We start from the raw sequence: 20,719 nt of genomic DNA, 5'->3' as shown, positions 1-20,719 counted from the left end.
GTGTCCTGCCCTCAGGCTGCTGGCCTTTGCAGCAGTCTTAACTGTGTTCACATCTTGTTCAAGATCAGCCCCCAACACTCAGGAAAGTGGTAAGGTGGCTAAAGGCCCTGTTGGGCCTGCCTCGCCGCTTCCTGTTCACCTCTGGTTAGGTATTAGCTCCACACACGCAGAACCCTGCGCGCACACGCACCTGTCTCCGCGCACACACCTGCTGGTGGGGTGCGCCTACAGCAAGAGTGCCCTGGGGTGACTGCCACGTGCTTCCTGCAGTAACCTCATGCTCTTCTTCCAATTCCAGCTATGCCAAGGGTGACCTGGACATATCCTACATCACATCTAGAATTGCTGGTATGTTGGCCAGGGTAGCCTCTGGCCCTCCCCGACATGCGCCCCCAGGAGGCTCCCAGAGGCACTGCAGGCAGGGCCCTGTGTCCACACACCTCCAGCTCTGCCTGCAGCTCCGATGCCAGGCTGCACATCTGGGATGTGGCTCTCCAGGCACAAAATAACCAGAAGTGTCTCCTGATGCCTGGGCACCCTGCTGGCACCCCTGCGAGGGAAAGCCTCCTGGAGCCCCCGTGGCTGTTCTGTGGTGTCTCCCATAGGGGTGGTCTTTGCACCTTGGTTAGCAGCCCAGGTCAGGCATCCCCAAAGGCCAGGAGGCCAGAGGGCAACTGGGGAGGCTGCAGGAGGCTGCCTGGCTGGAGGCTGACAGGCTGCTCTCTTCAGTGATGTCCTTCCCAGCTGAAGGCGTGGAGTCAGCCATCAAGAATAACATTGAGGACGTGCGGCTGTTCCTGGACGCCAAGCACCCAGGGCACTATGCTGTCTACAACTTGTCCCCACGAACCTACCGGGCCTCCAAGTTCCACAACCGGGTCAGTGTCCCCTGCTCATCATGGCATGACCCTGGTGGCTGTTCCCCACTTAACACAGGTTCAGGTGGTGATGAGCCACCTGGCTGCCATCCTGCACTGACCTGTCTCACCCATGTAGCCTGCAGGTGACCAGGGCTTGGGACAGGTGGGCTGTGGCAGGAGCCCAGGGTCTAAGAGAGCCAGGGGGCTAGGGGTCACTGTGTCATCAGACCAGGTGTCCCTACCTTGCTGCTCCTGACCTGCAGGGCAGTGTGGCCATGAGCTCCTGTGTTGAACATGTGCTAAACAGGTGTCACATGTTTGGGCTGACCCAAAGCACAGGAAAAGGTGTCCCAGGAGTTGTGTCCTATGGCACACAGTCCAGGGTCACAGGTCCACTGCACATGAACATCAACTGAGGAGGGCCTTGGGCACCTTCTCAACACACCTCAGAGAAGCACAGTGCGGCACATGGTGGGCACGAGTGAGGCACGGGCCCGTACACAGCACCAGCGCATGAGCTGAGCCTAGCCGGCCCCTCCTACAGGTCTCCGAGTGCGGCTGGGCAGCCAGGCGGGCCCCACACCTGCACAGCCTGTACACCACCTGCAGGAACATGCACTCCTGGCTGCGGCAGGACCACAGGAACGTCTGTGTTGTGCACTGTATGGTGAGTCGCAGGGGCCGGCTCGGCTGTGCTCCTGCTCTCCACCAGAACTGGCCTGCTGGAAATGGAGCAGGCACTGTTCCCTGGGTGGGGCAGGCAGCAAGCAGAGGGGTTCCTGCCCCAGGGCACACGGACTGCCCAGTGGGGTGACTCCTGCCTGTGGAAGAGCGCTTGGTGAGGGCATCCCTGGGCACCGTGACCTGTGCATCCTGCATCAAGTCTCTGCCTGGTCGTGGCCATGCCCGCCTCCTCCTCTGCTCGGGTGTCTGGGTCTGCAGAGTGAGGGAGCATCTGTGAGCTTTCCCCAGGGCATGACACTACAGGAAGCACTCAGGGCTCATGCCAGGGACAGTGCTGGCAGATTCAGGGAAAGGGGTTGAGTCTGTGGGGCCGTGGGTCAAGCTTGAGATTGTGTGGGATGGTGGCCGCAGGAGCTGGCCAGTTGTGCTTGTCTGGCCAGTTGTGCTCGTTCTCTGCCGGGCTCTATGTTCCTGAACATACTCAAGGTCAGAGGGTGCGTATGTCTGTGCCATGCCTGGCACTCTGTAGTGGGGGAGTCTACAGGAGCCAGCAGAGCCCTCCGCACCATTGAGCAGTCAGGTGAAGGGCCTGTGTCCTCGTCTTAGGATGGGAAAGCTGCGTCCGCTGTGGCCGTGTGCGCCTTCCTGTGCTTCTGCCGTCTCTTCAGCACTGCAGAGGCCGCCGTGTACATGTTCAGCATGAAGCGCTGTCCGCCAGGCATTTGGCCATCTCACAAAAGGTACTGTGTGTTCTTTGCCAAGGTGGTGACCACTGCTCCGTGCTGAGGCGGCGGTGCCCCACTGCCTTGGACCCAGTGTCACCACGGGTGGGCTATTGGGCTTAGAGCCCATCCAAGCAGCTGCTCCCAGGTGGTCAGCACCACAGTGGGTGTGGCTTGGCCTCAGCTGGGACTTGAGGACTGTGAGGGCCCAACCTGTGATGGGCAACTCCCTGTCCAACTCCTGGAACTGGGTCCTGCAGCAGGTGTGTGAGCCTGGGGGACCACACGCCTGCTGCGGGGTGCTGCACACCCCCCCCTCCCGGGAGCCTGTGGGCTCTGCTCTGGAGGTGAAGTGGAACATGTGGCCCGTGGTGCTGCAGGTGTGCAGTGCCATGCTCCGCCATGAGTGAGGCGTCGGACGCTGCTGCGCCCTCAGAACACTCCGGCCATGTCCTGTTCTGCATGGGCACCGCACGGGCCCTTCTCTTGTGGCTGGAGGCTGAAGCTGCCTTGTACCTTCCCATCCTCTCTGGGACTTCTGCATTCACCAGTCATGTCTACTGATGTCCACTCTTGCCCGTTCTCCTGCAGTGATAGGGAACCTCTGGATAGCCAGGTCTGAGGAGTCACCCTGTGGTTCGTCTTGATGAGGACCTGGGGCACCGGGAACCTCCTCCTCTCTGTGGATAGCAGAAACCCCCAGGAGTGGGCAGAGCACAGGAGCACAGCCAGCATGGACACTGGGAAGAGGCAGGGCCCAGGCCGTTGAGGGGCCATGACATCCCCAACACTCACAGGGCCCCAGGAGCAGGGCCTGCCTCATCTGCTTTCTGCCTAGGACCAGAGCACCATGCAGGGCTTTTCGGCTCCCGGGGCACAGGCCACTTGCTCTCCTGGGTCCTGCGTGTTGGGACAGGGAGGGACTCTGGGCACCCCAGCAGCACCCCAGCGATGTTCAGGGTGCTGCTCCTGACAGCGGGCCCCACCTTCATGCCCCAGCTGGCCAGATGCGAGGTGTGTCAGCACTGCTAGGGCAGTAAGAGCCGTGCCGTCAGGCAGACGTGCTGAGCACCAGGTCGATACAGGCCCAGTGTGCTGCCTGACGAGGCAGAGGCGAGGGCAGAGCCTCTGGGGCCATAGCCCAGGAGGGCCCTTGCCCCCTTGGAGGTCCTTCTGCCATGTGCCTGGCACAGACCCTGCCTGAGCTTTCCTTCTGGAAGGGAAGAATGGGGCCAAGCACCACACTGTCATGCTGGGGAGCTGGCAACAGCCCACCGGTTGCCGAGCCCTGGGAAGGCAGGATGTGAGGTGGGAGCTCCAGGGCACGGAACCCAAGGGGGCTGTGTGCAGATTCCACTCTGCTGAGGAGTGAGCTGGGGGCTTGCTGACAGGTCACACTGCCCAGCGGATAGCAGAAGCCAAGAGACCAGGAGCTGCTGGCCTGTTGCAGGCAGCCGGACACACACAGTGTATCCCACTGTAAGGGGGAGAGTGGAGGATAGATACACCAAAGAGAAGCCCAGGAGTCTCTGAGCTGACGACAGACTCCCAGCCTCATGACACTGCAGGAGCAGAACCCAGACAGGAAGACCCGTCTCAGCTCAGACTGCTGCAGACTGACACGCGGGTGCCGCGTGTGGGGGCTGTGGCAGGTCCACCAAAGAAAAGGAAGAGAAGCATGAAGATGTGTTGTTAGGGCTGGGCATGGCTCCCTGCAGTGCCTGCCTCACACATGAAGCCCTGGCTTCTAACCCCAGCGCAGCTGACTGACCCAGGAGAAGGCTGAAGGACAGAAGGAAAATGAGCAGAGAGCTGACAGGGCGAGCGGGGACTGCTGCCGGCACAGCAGCACTCAGCTCCGGGCCAGCCGAGAATGGCTGGGAGGGCCAGCTCCATGTGAGCAGTGTGCTTGTCCCTTACGGCCCTTGGGTCAGGAGCCCGAGCACCAGGGCAGGTCCCTCGCAGGCCACGCAGGCTGCATCCAGATAGTGAGCTGCATTCTCACCAGGAGGGCCGTGCGCCTACCCAGAGGGTTCCTGGGCCCTTGCACCATGGGCAGCATCTGCTTGCTCTGGCTGAAAGGCCTTGTCCTGCTTCCAGCCATCGGCTGGTAGCCACAGTCCTCGTGCTGCTACACCCCAAGGAGAGCCTGTGCAGTGCGGGTGATGGACCCAGTTGCTGGCCTGGGGCTCCCGTGGAGGGGCAGCGTGGAGGCTCCCACAGAAGCACTCCCTGGGAGAAGGTGGAGGAGCTGTGTCGGCACTGGACAGAGGACACAGGAGTTGGCATGGCAGGACCCAGCACTCACCTCTGGCCCAGGTGGCAGGCCGAGAATATGTCACCAGCAGCAGAGACCTTCCCCAAGGGCACAGGGCATGTTCAACAGTCACGCACGTTAGCTCAGCAAGTCAGAAAGGTCGAAGTCACATGAAGTGTGTTCTCAGGCCACCGTGGGGCAGAACCTAGGGGTCGGGAGCAGGAGGGTGTCCAGCACAGTCTTCAGCACTGCTGGGTCAGACAACGTCCAAGTAACCCGAGACTCGGGGGTCCTGAGGACGATTTAGAAATGTTTTGAACTGAATGACAATTACAGCTCTCAATCTGAGGAGCAGCTGAAACTTCAAGGGAAATTTATGGCATTAAATGGAAAAGAACAAAGGTCTGGCGGTGACTTGTCCCCCCAGGTACATCGAGTACGTGTGTGACATGGTGGCGGAGGAGCCCATCACGCCGCACAGCAAGCCGATGCTGGTGAAGGCTGTCGTCATGACGCCGGTGCCGCTGTTCAGCAAGCAGAGAAGCGGCTGCAGACCCTTCTGCGAGGTCTACGTGGGGGACGAGCGTGTGGCCACCACATCCCAGGAGTATGACAGGATGCGGTAAGAGTGCAGTGGGGCTGCAGGTGCCAGGGAGGCGGCGTGGCTTGGAGTGCTGGGTCCTGGGGGGCCTTGGGGTCTCTGCTGTGTTTGCTGGTGAGCCAGTTCTGTCCCCTCAGGGAGTTCAGGAGCGAGGACGGCAAGGCGGTCATCCCCCTGGGCACAACGGTGCAAGGGGACGTGCTCCTCATCATTTACCATGCCAGGTCCACACTGGGGGGCCGGCTGCAGGCCAAGGTGAGTGCCGTGGGGAGGGGAGCTGTGTGCAGGCCCCCGGCCGTGGGGCAGTGGTGCCCTCCACGCTGCACCAGGCAAGGGGAGCCAGGCTCCCAGGTCGGGTTTCCCTGGGTGCTGGGCTGCGTGCTTCACACTGGGCCTGCCGCATGGCCCTGGGGCCATCCGGGCCTGGCCACACACAGCCTCTTTCCCCACGCCCATCACTGGCTGCGAGGACAGGTGGTCTGCCCCAAGGCCAGACTGCACCCTCAGCTGCTTTCACCTTCTTGCAGATGGCCTCCATGAAGATGTTCCAGATTCAGTTCCACACTGGCTTCGTGCCTCGGAACGCCACCACCGTGAAATTTGCAAAGTACGTTGGTGTCAGGCTGCACTGCTGCTTGGGAGGCGGGCTGGACCCAGAGCTGTTGGTTAAGCACCCACCCAGTGGTCTGCCCAGAGAAGACTGGCAGGTGTGGTGCTATGAGGGGTGTCCTGGCACTACAGCATGTCCTGCTCCTGAGCTCTGGGGCCTGGTGGCTTCTGCTTTGTGCCAGCTGCCTAGGGACTGGCTCTGTGCATTTCTGTTAAAACGTGACCATTTGCAGCTGGACGTGTGGCCAGGTGAGTGGGCTTTGGTCACCTGTGTTGAGCACCTGCTCTGTGCACAGTGCTCTGCAGGGTGCTGAGCCAAGGGACAGGTGGTGGAAGGTGCAGGCTGCTTTTAGGCAACACTTACTGCCACCCACTCACAGGGGGCCAGGTGGCAGGCGTCACTCTGCATTTAGATAGAAAGCACAGACTCCATGGGCACTTGGAGATGTGGTATGTGGGTCTGGCTGACGGGCTCCGCACCACGGGCACTCTTGCTGGCAGGGGCCTGCCGTGCTCCCTGCCCCTGGCTCTGGGCAGCTCTGCGTCTTGCAGCAGTGCCTCATGCTTCCTGCTCTCTGGAGTGCTGTAGTTCTTCAGCCACCATGGCCTGCTCGCAGAAGTCCTTCCATAGATTGAGAAACTCTTGACCAGGAGGGAAGCAGACCTGGGTGATTCAGACGCACGAGTCGGCAAGCAGGACCTAAGAACCGCAGTCAGCACTGCTGTGGTCCGACATCTTCCCCGGCACCCCCAGAACTTGGCCCCCTCCTGAGGGGTTGAGGGGGTGGGTTGAAAGAGGCCGTCAGGGCAGGGCCTAGCCGTTGGAATGGTCTCGTGAGGGCAGAGCGGCTCTCTCCAGGCAAAGCTGGTGCTGCCTTGGGACTGCAGGTCCTCTACTACTTGGGGCCTTCCCAGTGTCCCCACCACCCTTAAGCTCCCCAGCTTCTGGGACGGTGAGGAAACAGAATAAACTTCATTCTTTGCCAGTCATTCTGCTGCAGTGAGAGCAACAGAAAACAGACCAAGACTGTGTGAGAGGAGACAGGAATGGGGGTTTCACCAGGCCTGAATCACGGAGGTGTGGATCCAGGACCGAAGGACAGCAGAGGAGGAGGGGCTCGGGCGATCTTGTACAGCAGGACATAGCAGCTGGGGGAGGCCATCTCCTGGTCACAGCACCAGAGAGGTGAAGACACAGGGGCAGGAGACACTGAGCACTCCTGGTGGCTCTCAGGGTAGCAGTGGCTTGCAGGCAGCTGCCATTGGAGCCCTGGAGGCAGGCAGCTTGTGCTGGCTTCAGACTGGAGAGTCAAGGGACCCCTTAGTGAGCACCAAGAGTTGACAGGAGAAAAGGGCACAACAAGAAAGGGGCTGATGCAAGTTAGACCTGCGAGGTGAGGAGACAGAGCCATGGCAGGTGGAGAGCACGGGCGGCCAGCTAAGGGGCCTGGAGATCCGCCGTCCTCCCCAGGCAGGTGGCCCCCACAGGCTGGGCCCCTTGAAGAGCCCATACCAAGAAACCCATCCAAGCTGCAGTGGAGTGCCCACAGGAAGGGGGCTGAATAGCACCCTGGGAGTCGATGGCAGGTGAGCTGTGAGGGCCAGTCAGTAGCAGGAGAGTGCCCTCCTGCACCTGAGCACCCAGTGACAACTTCAGAACAGCAGGGTGGACAGACCTGTACACACCACGTTGGTGCCCACTGAAGCTCAGAACGTTTTCACAAGTGAACACCACTGGGGCTTACAGACAACAGTAATGGGAGGTGTCTGCAGTGCCCACGTCAGAGGGCACATCCAGGCCGCTTCATTAGGGTGGGTGGGGCTGGCAGGTGCATCCCGATGAGGGCCCTGGAGGGGCAGTGATCCTGTGGAGAGCTGTTCACAGCCATTAGTGGGTGGGAATGCAAGTGAGAGCATGGGGGCCCTCTGGCCACCAGGGACAATCTGAGCAGGGCTGAGGCCACCAGAGGCGGGAGAGGTGGTTGGAGGGGCACCTGCTCCTGGGTACCAAGGGGAGTGGCCACTGCACATGGGGGAGAGCCTGTAGCCCTATCACCCTGAGACCCTACCTCCCAGTCCTTGCAGCTGGGGTCCCATTTCCGGCACCTGGTTCTGTGAGCCACGCAGAACACGCCAGCCATGCAGGCACGCGGCTCTGCCATGGGCACCCTGGGTGCTGGTGTCACTGCACCAGCGGGGAGGTGTCAGGCTGGTTGGTGTGTGGGCATGTAGAGGGGAGAGTGGTGTTGCCGTCCAGCGCAGTCAGATGAGCCTGGGGGCTCTGTGCCTGCACCCATGGAGGTTCTGATGGCCCTGACCAAGTGAGGATTCAGGTGGGCTCCAGTGTGCCACACTGCCATGATGAAACACTCAACATCTTTGTTTACCAGCCAGGTGTTGGGGTCCCCTCAGTGCCCCGTTGGAGGTGACAAGGCCTGGCCTGACCTCCAGGCCTGTGGGCAGTGACCTGTCATCCAGGGCCCCTGGCCCTGCTGCTCCCACCCTGCTCACAGACCCTCATTGTTCCCTCACCCCCCTGGGGTGAGCTGGGCGTCTCTAGGGCCAGTAGGGCCAGGGCGATTGGGCCAAGCGATGGTGGAGCTGCCCACCATCTGTCCTGGGAGCTGTGTGGCCTTCCCACCTTCTGATGGCAGGTTCTAGCCTGCCCTCACTGTGGCCGCCGGCTCTGTGCTAGCTGTGCTCCTTGGCTGGGCACGTCACCCATTCTGGAGGACTCAGGGTAGAAGGAAGCCTGTGCCACAGAGCCTGCCCACTCTGTCCTGCATTCTCCTGAGCACGAGGTGACTGTCCTGGGCAGGAGGATGCACCTGGCTGTGCATGGTGGCCATGCTTGCTTGCTGGTTTGAGTAAAAGTAAATCAGCCCTCGTTCTGCCACCCAACCTCTGTTACCTGGCCTTCCTCGGCAGCCTTGGTGATGGCGGCCCAGGGGCAAGCAGCCCCGTTGTTGCCTGGGTCTTCCAGGATTAGCTGTCACTTCTTTGTGTCTCTATTTTAGTTTCTTGGGGGTTTTACATGTGACACTTAAGAACGACTATGTGGAGACATTGGGTGGCAGATGGCACGCAGCTGAAGAGTGGCATGTATCCGTGTAGCCCTGGAGTCAAGGAGAGCTCCCTGGAGCACTGTAGAGCCACCGGGTTAGGACAGTCTGTTGCCTGCAGGGCACTCTGCCACCGAGCAGCTATCCCTCTAGTATCTGGGGACTCGCAACGTCCACTTCTTCTCCCTGCCTGTCCCTCTGCCTCCGCCGGGCCCCACAGCAAATTGCATCTGTAATCCCTGGCAGTTGGGCCCCAGAGGTCTTGGTTTTCAGCCTTCTGAGAGTAGTTGGGGGTGTTTGCCAGGGTAGATGGCATGATTTTTAAGAAGTGCATTGACAAACCCAGAGCCCTTGATCTGAACCCTGTGAGTGTCTGCAGAACGTGTACGGTTGGGGGATGAGGGCAGGGCTACACGGGTCCCTTGTGGGTGCCGGGCGCCGCCATGGAGGGCCTGCCTGAGGGAGTGCACGTTCCCAGGTGCAGGGCTCACTGCGCTGTCTAGCTGTCCTGTATGCTTCAGTCAGTTTCGAGCACACAGACTCAGGAAACACTGGGCCTGGCCCTCTCTGGTAGCAGCAAATGGGAAACCGTTGCCCGGTCTTGGGAGCCCGGGTGGTGATCCTGTGATGCACCAGCCCTTGCCTGCAGGAGTTATGTGTCCCACCATGGACTGGCCAAGCAGGATTTCCCAGACCGTCCTCACTGGTGTACGTTGGCAACTAGGTACGACCTGGACGCATGTGACATCCAAGAGAAGTACCCAGACCTGTTCCAGGTGAGCCTGGATGTTGAGGTGGAGCCCAAGGACAGGCCGAGCCGGGTGGCCCCGCCATGGGACAGCACCAGCATGAGGGGGCTGAACCCCAAGATCCTGTTCTCCAGCCGGGAGGAGCAGCAGGACATTCTGTCTAAGTTTGGTAAGACCCCCCATGGGCAGAACGTGGCACTCCAGCTCCCATTGTGCTCCCAGAGTCCAGGAGAGGCCTGCAGAGGCCACGTCCTACCCCAGCCTGCACTGTGCCCAGGCCGTGCACTGCATGGCTGCAGGGGTGGCAAAATGCCGACTTTGGGTGTTGGATGAAGGCTTGGCTGTGCACCAGGGAGGGATCCCAAGGCCTTGTCCTGGGTTCCCACATTGCACCACTCACCTGGCCACCACTGCAGAGCTCCAGCCTGGACCCTCCAGGGAGCCTGGTCTTGGCTAGGCTCCCCAGAGTGAGGTGGTACCGCTCTGCACAGAGCCCTGTAGTCTGCTTTCAGGGTCGCATGGGGCCCACCAGGAGGACTCTCCTCCAGGCTCAAGTTTGTGCCCCCTAGCCAACACAGTTTGTGTGTGTCTGGACACGACCCTGTTAAATGTGACCTGGAGGCTGGGACCATGGTTCTCGGAAGCCCTTGCTCAGCGGGGTATCTCATCTTATTTCAGAGCAGTTCCCCAAAAGTAGTACAAAAGTGCCCGGCAGGTAGGACGTGCCGTGCGGCTCTTGGCAGGCTCCCCCCCCCAGCCTTGGCCTTGGCGTGTGTGCTCTGCGCTTTCTCCTCCAGGACAGAGAACCCTCCCTGAGGGGTCTGCATGTGGTGCCGTGTGCATGTGTGCAGGCGTGTGTGGTGCGTGGTGTGCCACAGCGTGAATGGGTCTGCTGGCGCCTGCAGCTACCCCTGCTGCTGCTGCCCTGGCTGGCCCGCGGTCCTGGCTCTGCAGGCCTGACGCCATGCTCTCCTGGCAGGGAAGCCGGAGCTCCCCAGGCAGCCGGGTTCCACGGCTCAGTACGAGGCCGAGGTGGGGTCTCCAGAGGCTGAGCCCTCAGAGTCGGACTCTCCACAGAGCAGCAGCACTGACGCCAGCCACTTCCTCCACACGCTGGACTGGCAGGGTAGGCGCGGCCTGGCCCTCCTCCTTGATGGGGTCCAGCAAGTGCCCAGGGCTCACTGGTCACCGTGGCTTTTGTGGCAGTGAGGCTTCATCGCCCACAGGGGTGCACCATCCTGCAAGTGGTCACATGCTGGGTCAGGTGCACTGGCACTTCCCAAGGGGACTGACCAGGGGCAGAGCCATGGCTGCCTCTGGAGGGCAGCAGACACCACCAGCTGGCCTGTTTTAAATGGTTCACAAGCCGAGAACAGTTTCTCTATTTAGAAGAAGCGTAGTGTCCACAAAACCTAAAATGAGGGTCTGCCTGATAGTGGCCCCTGCCCAGGGAAGCCCAGCGCACAGGAGGAGGCCTCAGCAGGACTCTGAGTCACAGGGGTTCCCATCCTTAACACGGGTGCCTGTGCCCCTTATTGCCCAGAGCCCACACCAGGCTCCCAGGCCCAGCCCTTGATTTCACACCCCCCCAGTGACCCTTCCTGACATCCTAGGGAACATCACTGCCACCCAGTGACACTGTCGCCCCCAAAGGTGTCCCCCGCTAGACTGGCTCTCAGAGTCCACCCTGCAGGGGAGTCAGTGGCGCTGGAGAGGCAGCAGGAAGAGGACCTACTGAAGTTGGAGGCAAGGCCTGACCTCTAGCCATGTTGCTTCCCCTGGAGGCTGTGTGGTGCTGGGTGCCAGCCTCACCTACTGCCAAACCTTGGGATGTGTTCCCTATCTGTCCCATGCACCAGAGTGGGCATGGAGACCCTGGTGCTGACTGCGGGCTGTGTGGGCCACAGCTGGGGTTCTGTGAAGCCTCTTCTGGCTACAGCAGCCTGGGAGTCCACTGGCCCATGGTCTGTCTTCTTTTCACAGAGGAGAAAGAAGCAGAAACTGGTGTGGAAAATTCCTCTCCCAAGGAGAGTCCGTCTGCCCCAGTTGCAGATGGAGAGGGGAGCGAAGCCTCGGATGAAGAGCAGCAGACCTTCCCTGGTGAAGACACGCCTGGCCTCGCTGCAGGGACTGACCAGGGGGACTTGACACTGCAAGTGGGCTCCTTGGTGGCACCACAGGAGCCCCTGCCACAGGAGGAGGGTGTAGACCTCCTGGGGCTGCACTCGGAGGTGGACCCAGGGCCAGTGCCCCCCTCGCAGGCCCCCTCCAGCAATGCAGACCTGCTCAGCCGCCTTCTTGGAGCGCCCAATAGCACTCCAGAGGGGCCCCCGGACGACCTGCTCCTGGCCAGCCCAACCCCACCCCGGAACACGCAGAGCACCCTGCCAGGAGGGCCCCCTAGCCCTGGTACGCACTTGCATATCACGTGAATGAATGAGGTCCAGCCTCCTCCTGCGCGGAGTGGGAGCTTCCCTTTGTCTGGAGACCTGGGACAGAACTGCACTCGGGAGAAGCTACTCCTGGCTGCAGGGCGGCTGTCCCCACCAACTCTGCCCTCATGGGAGTAGCTGTATCCCCAGGGTGGCCGTCCTGAACTGGGGGCCGTGGGGGCCATGCATCCAGGGAAAGCAGTTGGGTGGCTCAGTTTGCATGGCCAAGGCCACCTCCCCATGGAGTGGGAAGGTCTGAAAAAAGAGCCATGGTGGTCCCCAGAAAAAGCCTGTCTCCTCAGCAGACCCATTCGACCCGCTCCGGCCTCCAGCAGAATCCAGCACGCAGCCCTGCACCGCGCCTGACCTGTTTGGCGAGCTCCTCGGCCCCGACTCCACAGCAGCAGCCGCCTCACCTGTCTTCCCTGCCACCCATAGCGCCCCGCCCCCGTCCTGCAATGCAGCCTTCCTGCACTTGGGTGAGCCAGCTTGCCCTTGGGAGCTGAGGGCTGAGGGGTCCTACTTCTTGGTGCCTTTCCCACAGTCCGGGGCTGCTTGGGGGTCTGGCAGGACCTACGGGGTCAGGATGAGTTGGTTCCTTCTGATTCTGCCTGAGCTTTCCCCTAAGATCTGGGGCAGGCTCTGGGCCTTGTCTTGCTGCTGCCAGAGGCCTTTCAGCAGGACACCTCTGGCCCCACGACCACTGCTGGGAGCCAGAGCGGCCACTCTGCCTGGTGCTTTCATGGGGTGAGGGTGCAGGAGGTAGGATAGGGATTCAGGGACCAGGAGGGCCGGGAAGAGGCAGCTGGAGTATTGGAAGCCAGGGTTTCTGTGTGGAGGTCAGGCGCTGGTGGTAGCAGGAGAGGCCAGCAGAGCTGAGGCAGAAGAACGCCCTTCTCCCTGAGCCGGAGTAACGTGGCCACCGCCTGCTGTGGGCAGCTTGGGGGCCTGCTGCCTGGGGCTCTGGTAGATGTGGGGCTGGGCGGGATAGAGGACTGGCTGTGGACCCATCGGGGGGACTGTGTATGGCCGTGGTCCCCGTCCTCTAGGTGGTGGGCCACTGCGGGCCGAGTGGGCTTTGGAGAGGTGGAAGGTGGGTTTGGGGCTCTGCAGTTGGCTGCAGAGGCAGCAGGGGCTCCAGAGCCCCTCTCAGACTGGTAATGTGCAGCTGCCTGCTGGCTTGGTCCCCTTAGCTGTCCCTGCTCCTCTCACTCTGCTGGTCAGTTTTAGCCATCAGTGGACATGTGATGCATCCTCCCCACCCAGTGGGAAGAGGGTGGCCATCCTAGCTCTCGGGCCCAGGGTGTGCCGCCACATGGAGTGCTAGGCCAGGCTTGCCTCCCACTCGCTGCCCAGGAGACGAGGCAGACACACCAGCCAAGCTGTCCTGTCTCTATAGGGGGTCTTCCCGCAGAGCCCCGCAAGGTGACAGCCTCCTCCAGCCACCCCGATCTGCTGGGGGGATGGGATGCCTGGGCCGAGGCTGCTGTGCCCACGCCAGCCCCCATGTCAGCCGCAGAAGGTAAGGCCACCTGGCCTGGGCTCCAGGGCACCCACCCTGCCCCGGGGACAGGAAGGGTCTGCTGTGCCTGCAGGCTGTGCTGTGCCTGCCCAGCCCCGGGCTACCCTGCTGGGCGCCTGCCCTGCACGCTGGTCCTGCCTTTTCTGGGATGCATGTGCTTTGGAACACAATCCACACCTGCGTGCTGTTGTCTGCCCACTTGGTTCTGGTTCCGCAGCTTCCCATGTTGTGTCTCCTCTGTACCCTGGAGGACTGGTTGAGGCCACCTGCTGTGTGTATCTCATCCAGTGTCACTTGCCCTGTAGGTGGGCAGGCTGCTGAGGGCCTGTCCTCAGGCAGCACAGGTCCACCTTGCTGACACACTCTGGGCCAGCACCTTCAGTTCACAGGGTCACCGGTGTGTTCACTCTGGGCGCTCATTTACTATCCTAATTGCCCAGACGCAATTCCTGTCCTTGGTTTCTCACCAGAGTTGGATAACCTCTAAGATGTCTCACCATTTAATAGGCCATCCACAGTGCTGTTTAGTTTGTCTCTTAGGGATGATGTCAAACCTTATTTAGTGTTTTTGACTGTTTGTATTTCCCTGAGGGTTATTTCCTATTCTTTGTTTCTTTCCTCATAGGGAATCAATCTTTTGTTGGTTCAGAGCTCTTTATTTAAAAATAGCTGCCATTTGGAATGCATACTATTTCATCAAGGGGGTGTACATAATTGTTTAGCTCATGATTTTGTACTTAAGGTGTTCTCAAGTTTGTGGTATGAGGATATTCTATATTACAGGCAGTATTACCTACAGTGTAAGGAATAGTTTACATGTAGCTAGATTCTAGCAAGTGGTACTGATACAAAATCAGAACACTGTGGACATTCCTTCCTGCTCCTTGGGAGTGAACTCTGAGGTGTTCTCCCTCTTGTAACTTAGCAGAGGCTAGCTTTGAACTTGTTATTCTCTGGAAGGAGCAGCATGAGCAGTGGAGGCAGCCGTGTGAACGTGTGTGTTTTGCGTCTTGGCTATGCCCTGTGCACCCTCCTCCCAGTGTCTGAGGCTTAGGCGCAGCCTGAGCCTAGAGTGGGCCTGCAATACGGGGAGGGAGGAGCAGGACTGGGCAGGTGTGTGCTTCAGCTGGCCACTGCCTAAGGCCGCTGCTCTCTCCAGGCCCTCTTTTCTCTCCAGGAGGTCAGCCGACCCCACCTGGCCCGCAGCCCAGCCAGACCAAACCTCAGAGCCTGGACCCCTTCGCTGACCTAGGCGACCTCAGCTCCGGCCTCCAAGGTAATGTGTGTTGCAGGCTGTGTGTGCCTGAAGGAAGTTCAGGCCCATCTACCCATGTGTGTGCTCTGAACCCAGGACCCGGGGACTCCGTCGCCTCCCAGCCCATGTGGGGTCAGCTGATGCCTGGCCCTCAGCTGCAGTGCTGTGCACCTCCCACCTGAAGCCTCACGCCTGCCTCAGGCCCAGCCCATGCCCCGTGCCTCACATCCCCAGCCTGACGCCCATATTGGGCTCAGCTTCTGGGACAGGTCTCCCTGGGGTCCCTGCAACTGCTACCTAGGGCTGGTCTCCTTAGCTTCTGAGAGAGGGGCGGGGACATTTCCCTCTTGTCCCTCGTCTGAGGGGCCTGTGGCGTTCCAGGTGGGAACCTCCTAGGGGTGCTGGTGACTGGTAACGCAACCTGCTCTGCGTCTCCACCACTGGCACCGCAGGTCCTGTCCCCTCCCCAGCTCTCTTCTCTTCCTATGCGCAGTGCTGGTCTCCTGGGCTTCCCTGCCGTGTCCCACCTGTCTCGCTGCTCCTCTGCTCTGGGGAGAGTGCGTGTTATCACCTAGTTCCACGAACTCACCCTGAGTTCCTGGTGTCCACGTCAGGTCATGCTGGCCTAAGGTCCCCAGTGGCCACTGCCTGTGTTTTTGCTTCCTGTGTGGCCTGGGTGCCCTGTGTGAGTGCAGGTGGGACTGTGGGGTGGTACCCTTGGAGAGCACCAGCTCCTGATGCTGCCGGGCCTCATGCCCGGGGAGGACAGCACTTCGAGGGCAGCACCTGCTCTGGACAGAGCTGACTGTCAGCTTGCTGGGAGTGGCCCCTGGGACCTCTCCTCACTTGCCCTCAGAAAGCAGCAGCCCTGAGGGGTTAGAGCTGAGACACCTGCAAGGAGCCTGGATATCCCTGGTCATGGCTGGGCTGGGCATGCCCACTCCTCTGTCCCTGGCCCGGGCTGCGGAGCACAGAGCCTCTCACGTAGCCATGGCCTCTGGCAGGACAGGGATGGCAGTCACAGAGCGCCATGGAAAGCGGGTGGGGTATGGCCGTGGCAGGATGGCAGGAGCCCCAGGAGCAAAGCAGCATGGGGACCCCGAGGCCGCGCCTCAGGGCAGAGCAGCAGAGCCACCACCTTGAGGAGGGCGGAGCCCCAACAGGCACACAGAGGGCACTGTCAAGAGTCCCCCAGGAGCGGTGGTTTGACCTGCCAGGACCCTGAGGATGAGCACAGTGCCGTGGTCTAGAGTTCTGGGCACGCAGCCCTGGAGGCTCCAGTCCTCCAAACCATGACACCAGTGTGAGGAGGTGTGGAAAGTGGGCTCCGGGGAGCACAGAAGGCGCCACGGTCTCTGGGACAAGCTGGGTCACTCCCCGCTGGCTCTGCACAGCCCCCTGATGCCAGGTCAGACGGGCCAGCGCCCACCAGAGCACAGACCCTCGGCAGGCAAGACCCGAGCTGGCGGCATTCGCACACTTGGGGAGTGGCCGCCCGCAGCACACAGGACACGTGAGGGATGCAGCTGGCTCAGCGCTCAGCCTCAGGGAACGGCCAGCCAGGGCCTCGTCGCCGCTCTCCATGCTGGCCCAGGAGGACTGCCAGTGCCTGTCGTCCTTGGTGGGCAAGGGGGACTGGGACTCCCACTCAGGAGAAACAGTGGACATTGGGCCTCCAGGAAGGGCCAAGGTCACGTGTACAGGAGACCCCAGGAGTGTGGATCCACTTGTTCACAGAGGCACAGGGTGAAGAGAGCACAGAGGCCTCGTGTTGGCAACCAGCAGAGACACAAGCCGCAGCGCCTTCATGGCCACTTAACAGCGCCGTGGAGGCGTAAGCCTCAGAAGCTCACACAGATCCTGGAGCCAAAACCGCAGGAGCAGCGTAGAAGCCAGAGGCCAGGGCGGCAGGTGGGATCCACACAGGCCCAGCCCACGTCCAGCAGCCTTCAGGAGCAGCAGGGCTTCTCCCAGAACCCAGAAGGGACTTTGTAGATGGACGTGCTGTCGCCGCATTCACTTGGAAGGCAGGTGAACCAGCACGTTGGACACGGCAATGGGAGTGAGCGGGAGACCTGGCTCTCAGCGGTGGACCCACCCGGTGAGCAGCCCCGCAGATGGGCTGGAACCCAGGCCTCCGGACACGCACAGGCTGCCTCGGGCCTTCCACCAGTGGACTGAAGCGCGCAGCCTGGAGGGCAAGGAGGAGCTTGGTCTCTGCGGTGATGCTCATGGACAGCCCTCGTCCGCGGGGGAACGACGAGTGACAGGTTGAGGGAGATGTTTAGAACAGTGAAAGCAAAGCAGGATCACTCTGGTAGGTAGCGGGCGCAGCACCGGCGTGGCCAGACACCAGCACCACCCTCCTGAAGGACACCAACCTCAGACGCCCAGGAGGGAGGGTGCAGCCACTGAGCTCCAAGACCACAGAAGCACCCCTGGCAACAGCCAGCCTGGGCTCCGTGGGAGGACACACCATGATTCCCCACTGTCCATACCCAGACCTATTTCTAGAACATTCTTCAAGGGCAGCTGTGGCGGAGCCACATGTGTCCTGACGTCCCGTGGCCTCTGGCCTGGGGACGTCCAGTGCAGGTGCCGGGGCCTCTCCTGGCAACAGGAGCTTCATGGCTTCCCTGGTGCCGGTGAGCTCATTGGAGCCCCAGCTCTGCAAGGCAGGGGTGCTGGTTGATGAGAACATGCTGCCTGTCCCCGCCCTGGGGAGGCCCTGGGGAGCTGGTGGGAGGCCCTGGTGAGCGGGCGGCCTGGCCTGGGGGCCGCTGCCTGCTGTAGCCTGGCGAGCACCTGCTCTCTCCCCAGGGCCTCCTGCTGGCTTCCCTCCCGGTGGCTTTACTCCGAAGTCGGCCCCTTCTCCCAAAGGCAGCTCCTGGCAGATGAACCGGCCACCAGCCCAGGGCACCTCGTGGCCTCCACAGGCCAAGCCACCCCCCAAAGCCTGTACGCAGTCGAGACCCCCCTACGCCACTAACTTCAGTGTGATTGGAGGCCGAGAGGAGAGGGGCGTCCGCGCTCCCAGCTTTGGTAAGTCCTGTGCCCACGTGGGTGTGGGTTAGGTGTCTTCCCAGGGTGACTGAGGTGGAACCTGTTCCCCTCCAGCTACTGGCCGTGGTGCCCCAGCAAGGGAGAAGCTGTCCCATCATGACCACTGACTTTTCACACACCCTGGTGTCCTTTCTTCCCAGCACAAGCTTCTGGGCTGCTTTTGACAGAGGGCTTCTGGGTCCATAGTTTCTTTTCTGCCGAGGCAGCAGGACCAAGGTCCCCCCTGGGAAGCAAGTAGAAGTGGGCGAGGGACAGAATGGACCAGTGTCTTCAAAAGCCCCCTCTTTCTCCCAGCCCAGAAGCCCAAGGTCTCAGAGAACGACTTTGAAGATCTGCTGTCCAATCAGGGCTTCTCCTCCAAGTCCGACAGGAAGGGGCCAAAAACCATGGCGGAGATGAGGAAACAGGAGCTTGTTCGAGATGCGGACCCACTCAAGTTGAAGGTAGGTGCCCGTGGGTCCAGGCAGTGCCCTGCCAGGACCAGCGGGCCTGGCCCTGGAGGTCAGCTGGCCATGACTATGGACACCTGGGTCTTGGTGCTGCTCTAGGAAGTTGGGTGGGCAGTAAGGGACACTGGTGCCACTTGGGGCTCCTCAAACCCTGGACATGCTAGGGTCTGGGTCTGTAGGGCCTTTGTCTGACTCACCGTGAGGAGGGCAGATTCGGTTGGGGCTTTGACCCTGACCTGGGGTGCTCTCCTTGGGGTGACAGGGATGCAGTGAGGTCCAGTTACCAGGGTGTCCCACTGTGGATCCAAGATACATTCTTATATGTAGGTCTGGGTGGTGGTCAGCTCTGCAGGACCCAGGTGTGGCTGTGGTCTTGGGAATCATCTGACAGGACACAAGAGACCTCCTTGGTCCCCCGTGGGCCCCGAGACCTGGGCCTGGGATGGGCTGGGGGAGGCTCTGCAGGGGGACTAGAGTTCGTGTCCTCATGAATGTCCTGCTGAGATGGGTCACTCAGCTCTGGCCATGCTGCCTCTGATCCCAGGTCAGTGCAGCCTGAGCACCCCACCCAGCAGTCTCCAGGTGTGTCCTGCACGCCTCCCTGCCCCAGGACGGGTGAGCGGGAAGGGCCAGCCACACCTGCAGGATTCGGTGGGCTTCCCAAGAGCTGCCCACCTCGTAGGCAGCTCCCCAGCCTGTCCCCAGCGCAGCAGGCCTCCAGAGGCTGAGGCTGCTCTCTTCTGCAGCTCCTGGACTGGATTGAAGGCAAAGAGAGGAACATCCGTGCGCTACTATCCACGCTGCATACAGTGCTGTGGGACGGGGAGAGCCGCTGGACCCCTGTGAGCATGGCCGACCTGGTGACCCCGGCGCAGGTGAAGAAGCAGTACCGCCGTGCAGTGCTGGTCGTGCACCCCGACAAGGTGAGTGTGAGGAGTGCATCCTATGGGGGGTGCTGGCGGGGCAGCAGGCAGTGGGCAGCGGCTTTCACCTGCGCCCCCACAGGCCACAGGGCAGCCGTATGAGCAGCATGCTAAGATGATCTTCATGGAGCTCAATGACGCCTGGTCCGAGTTTGAGAACCAGGGCTCCCGGCCCCTCTTCTGAGGCCCCCGTGGGGCAGCTGCAGGAGCGCCAAGGAGTCCCAGGGCATGGGCCTGACCAGGAGGCGCGAGGCGGCCCAGGCGGTCGTCCCACTGTGTGCCTCCCCAGCCCCAGCAGAGGCTGCTCCCGGCACAGGAGAGAAGCATTCCAAAGCCGTTCTATGTTCTGTTCTCCTTTTCTGTCCCAGAGGAACAGTGTTGCCTGTGCCCTCCCACGTGTCGCGGTTTGTGGTTTATTTGGTGTCTGCCCGTTGCCTGAGCGACGGCATGGGCGCTGTTCTGCTGCCCGGGTCTGCAGTGCGCGCCCCTCTTTGTAACCTGTCTGATGATCGTCTGTACATATTAAACTTATTTTCTGATGACTGTCACAATTTCCAGAGTCATTGGATTATTGGATTCTGCTTCTGACCTGGAGTCAGGGGCACAGGCCAACATGGCCGGCAAAGGACACTGTGCTGGCATCTGAGATGGAGGAGAGGGAGGGAGGCTGACTGGAGCGTTGTCTCCTGCTCCCTGAGAACTGAAGGTCTGCACGCTGGCTCGTGGTCACAGCTTCTCTGAGCATGTCAGGACCCTTCCCACCCACACTGGGCTGCAATGGGCTCAGGCCACTGCCGGGACACTTGCTGGCAGGTCTGAGCCCTCTGTGGGCCTCCAGGATAGCCTCCAACTGCCTGGGCCTGGCTGCCACCTGCAGCAGGGGCTCAGGGGCTGAACTCCAGGCCCCCCAGTCACTGTGGGGCCATGACCAAGCTATGGAGCAGCTGCAGGCTGCAGCTTCTGGGGCTGGGTGTCCCAGGTCATAGAGAGCTGTGAGTGCTATCCCAGGACAACCAGGCCCCGTCAGAAGGGGCCACAAAGTGCCATGAGACCACACTCAGGCGAGGCCCTGGCTGGTAGCAAGACCAGCGGTCCCCAGGCGTGCTCAGCAGGAGGAGGCAGCAGAGCCTGGGGGAGCTCCCACAGTGCTCTGGTGGATTGGTCTGTTTGCAGTTTGCTGAGAAACTGCAGGGAAAGCCAGCCAGGTCGCTCGGACAGTCACTGCTTGTGTCTCAGGGCAGCCCTCTGCCTCCAGGGCGGAGTCTCAGCCTGCTGGCTGTGCTGCAGCAGGTGGGCCAGGCGGGGCCTGGGTTCTGTCCTCAAGGAAGGCAAGGTCCAGTTGCTTGGGCTGCTGTGTCACATGTGAGTGGGTGGCCCTGGGGACCTTGTCCCTTGTGGGCCATGCCTGTCATTACAGGGCTTGCTGCTCACGGGGGGTCTGTAGGCAGCTGTGTCTGGGGCCCCAGGGTCACCTCATGTCTGGCCTCATGCAGTGGGCCCACCCTGGGCCTGCCCTGGTGCTGTCCCCGCC

At 61.3% G+C, this 20,719-nt stretch overlaps 1 protein-coding gene across 6 annotated transcripts in view; it reads left to right on the top strand.

The window, feature by feature from the left end:
* Positions 1-19,739, top strand: part of Gak (cyclin G associated kinase) — a 46,726-nt gene extending 26,987 nt beyond the window's left edge. For 3 of the 6 annotated variants that reach the window (XM_071614049.1, XM_027940628.3, XM_027940656.3), the window contains 17 exons: positions 299-348; positions 730-878; positions 1,405-1,527; positions 2,151-2,284; positions 4,951-5,145; positions 5,262-5,379; positions 5,652-5,731; positions 9,520-9,713; positions 10,524-10,670; positions 11,528-11,953; positions 12,279-12,455; positions 13,376-13,498; positions 14,658-14,774; positions 17,574-17,795; positions 18,111-18,259; positions 19,012-19,188; positions 19,271-19,739. In XM_071614049.1, coding sequence (XP_071470150.1) covers positions 299-348; positions 730-878; positions 1,405-1,527; positions 2,151-2,284; positions 4,951-5,145; positions 5,262-5,379; positions 5,652-5,731; positions 9,520-9,713; positions 10,524-10,670; positions 11,528-11,953; positions 12,279-12,455; positions 13,376-13,498; positions 14,658-14,774; positions 17,574-17,795; positions 18,111-18,259; positions 19,012-19,188; positions 19,271-19,372 — 2,683 coding nt within the window. In that variant the 3' untranslated portion in view covers positions 19,373-19,739. The remainder of the gene's footprint in view (positions 1-298; positions 349-729; positions 879-1,404; positions 1,528-2,150; positions 2,285-4,950; positions 5,146-5,261; positions 5,380-5,651; positions 5,732-9,519; positions 9,714-10,523; positions 10,671-11,527; positions 11,954-12,278; positions 12,456-13,375; positions 13,499-14,657; positions 14,775-17,573; positions 17,796-18,110; positions 18,260-19,011; positions 19,189-19,270) is intronic. The other 3 variants (XM_027940638.3, XM_027940645.3, XM_027940648.3) reach the window with 3 other exon arrangements.
* The last annotated feature ends 980 nt before the right edge of the window (positions 19,740-20,719 follow it).

Source organism: Marmota flaviventris, chromosome 7, assembly GCF_047511675.1.
Source record: "Marmota flaviventris isolate mMarFla1 chromosome 7, mMarFla1.hap1, whole genome shotgun sequence".
Lineage (NCBI taxonomy): Eukaryota > Metazoa > Chordata > Mammalia > Rodentia > Sciuridae > Marmota > Marmota flaviventris.
The sequence above is the reverse complement of the archived record's forward strand: the minus strand, read 5'-3'. Positions and strand labels throughout refer to the sequence as shown.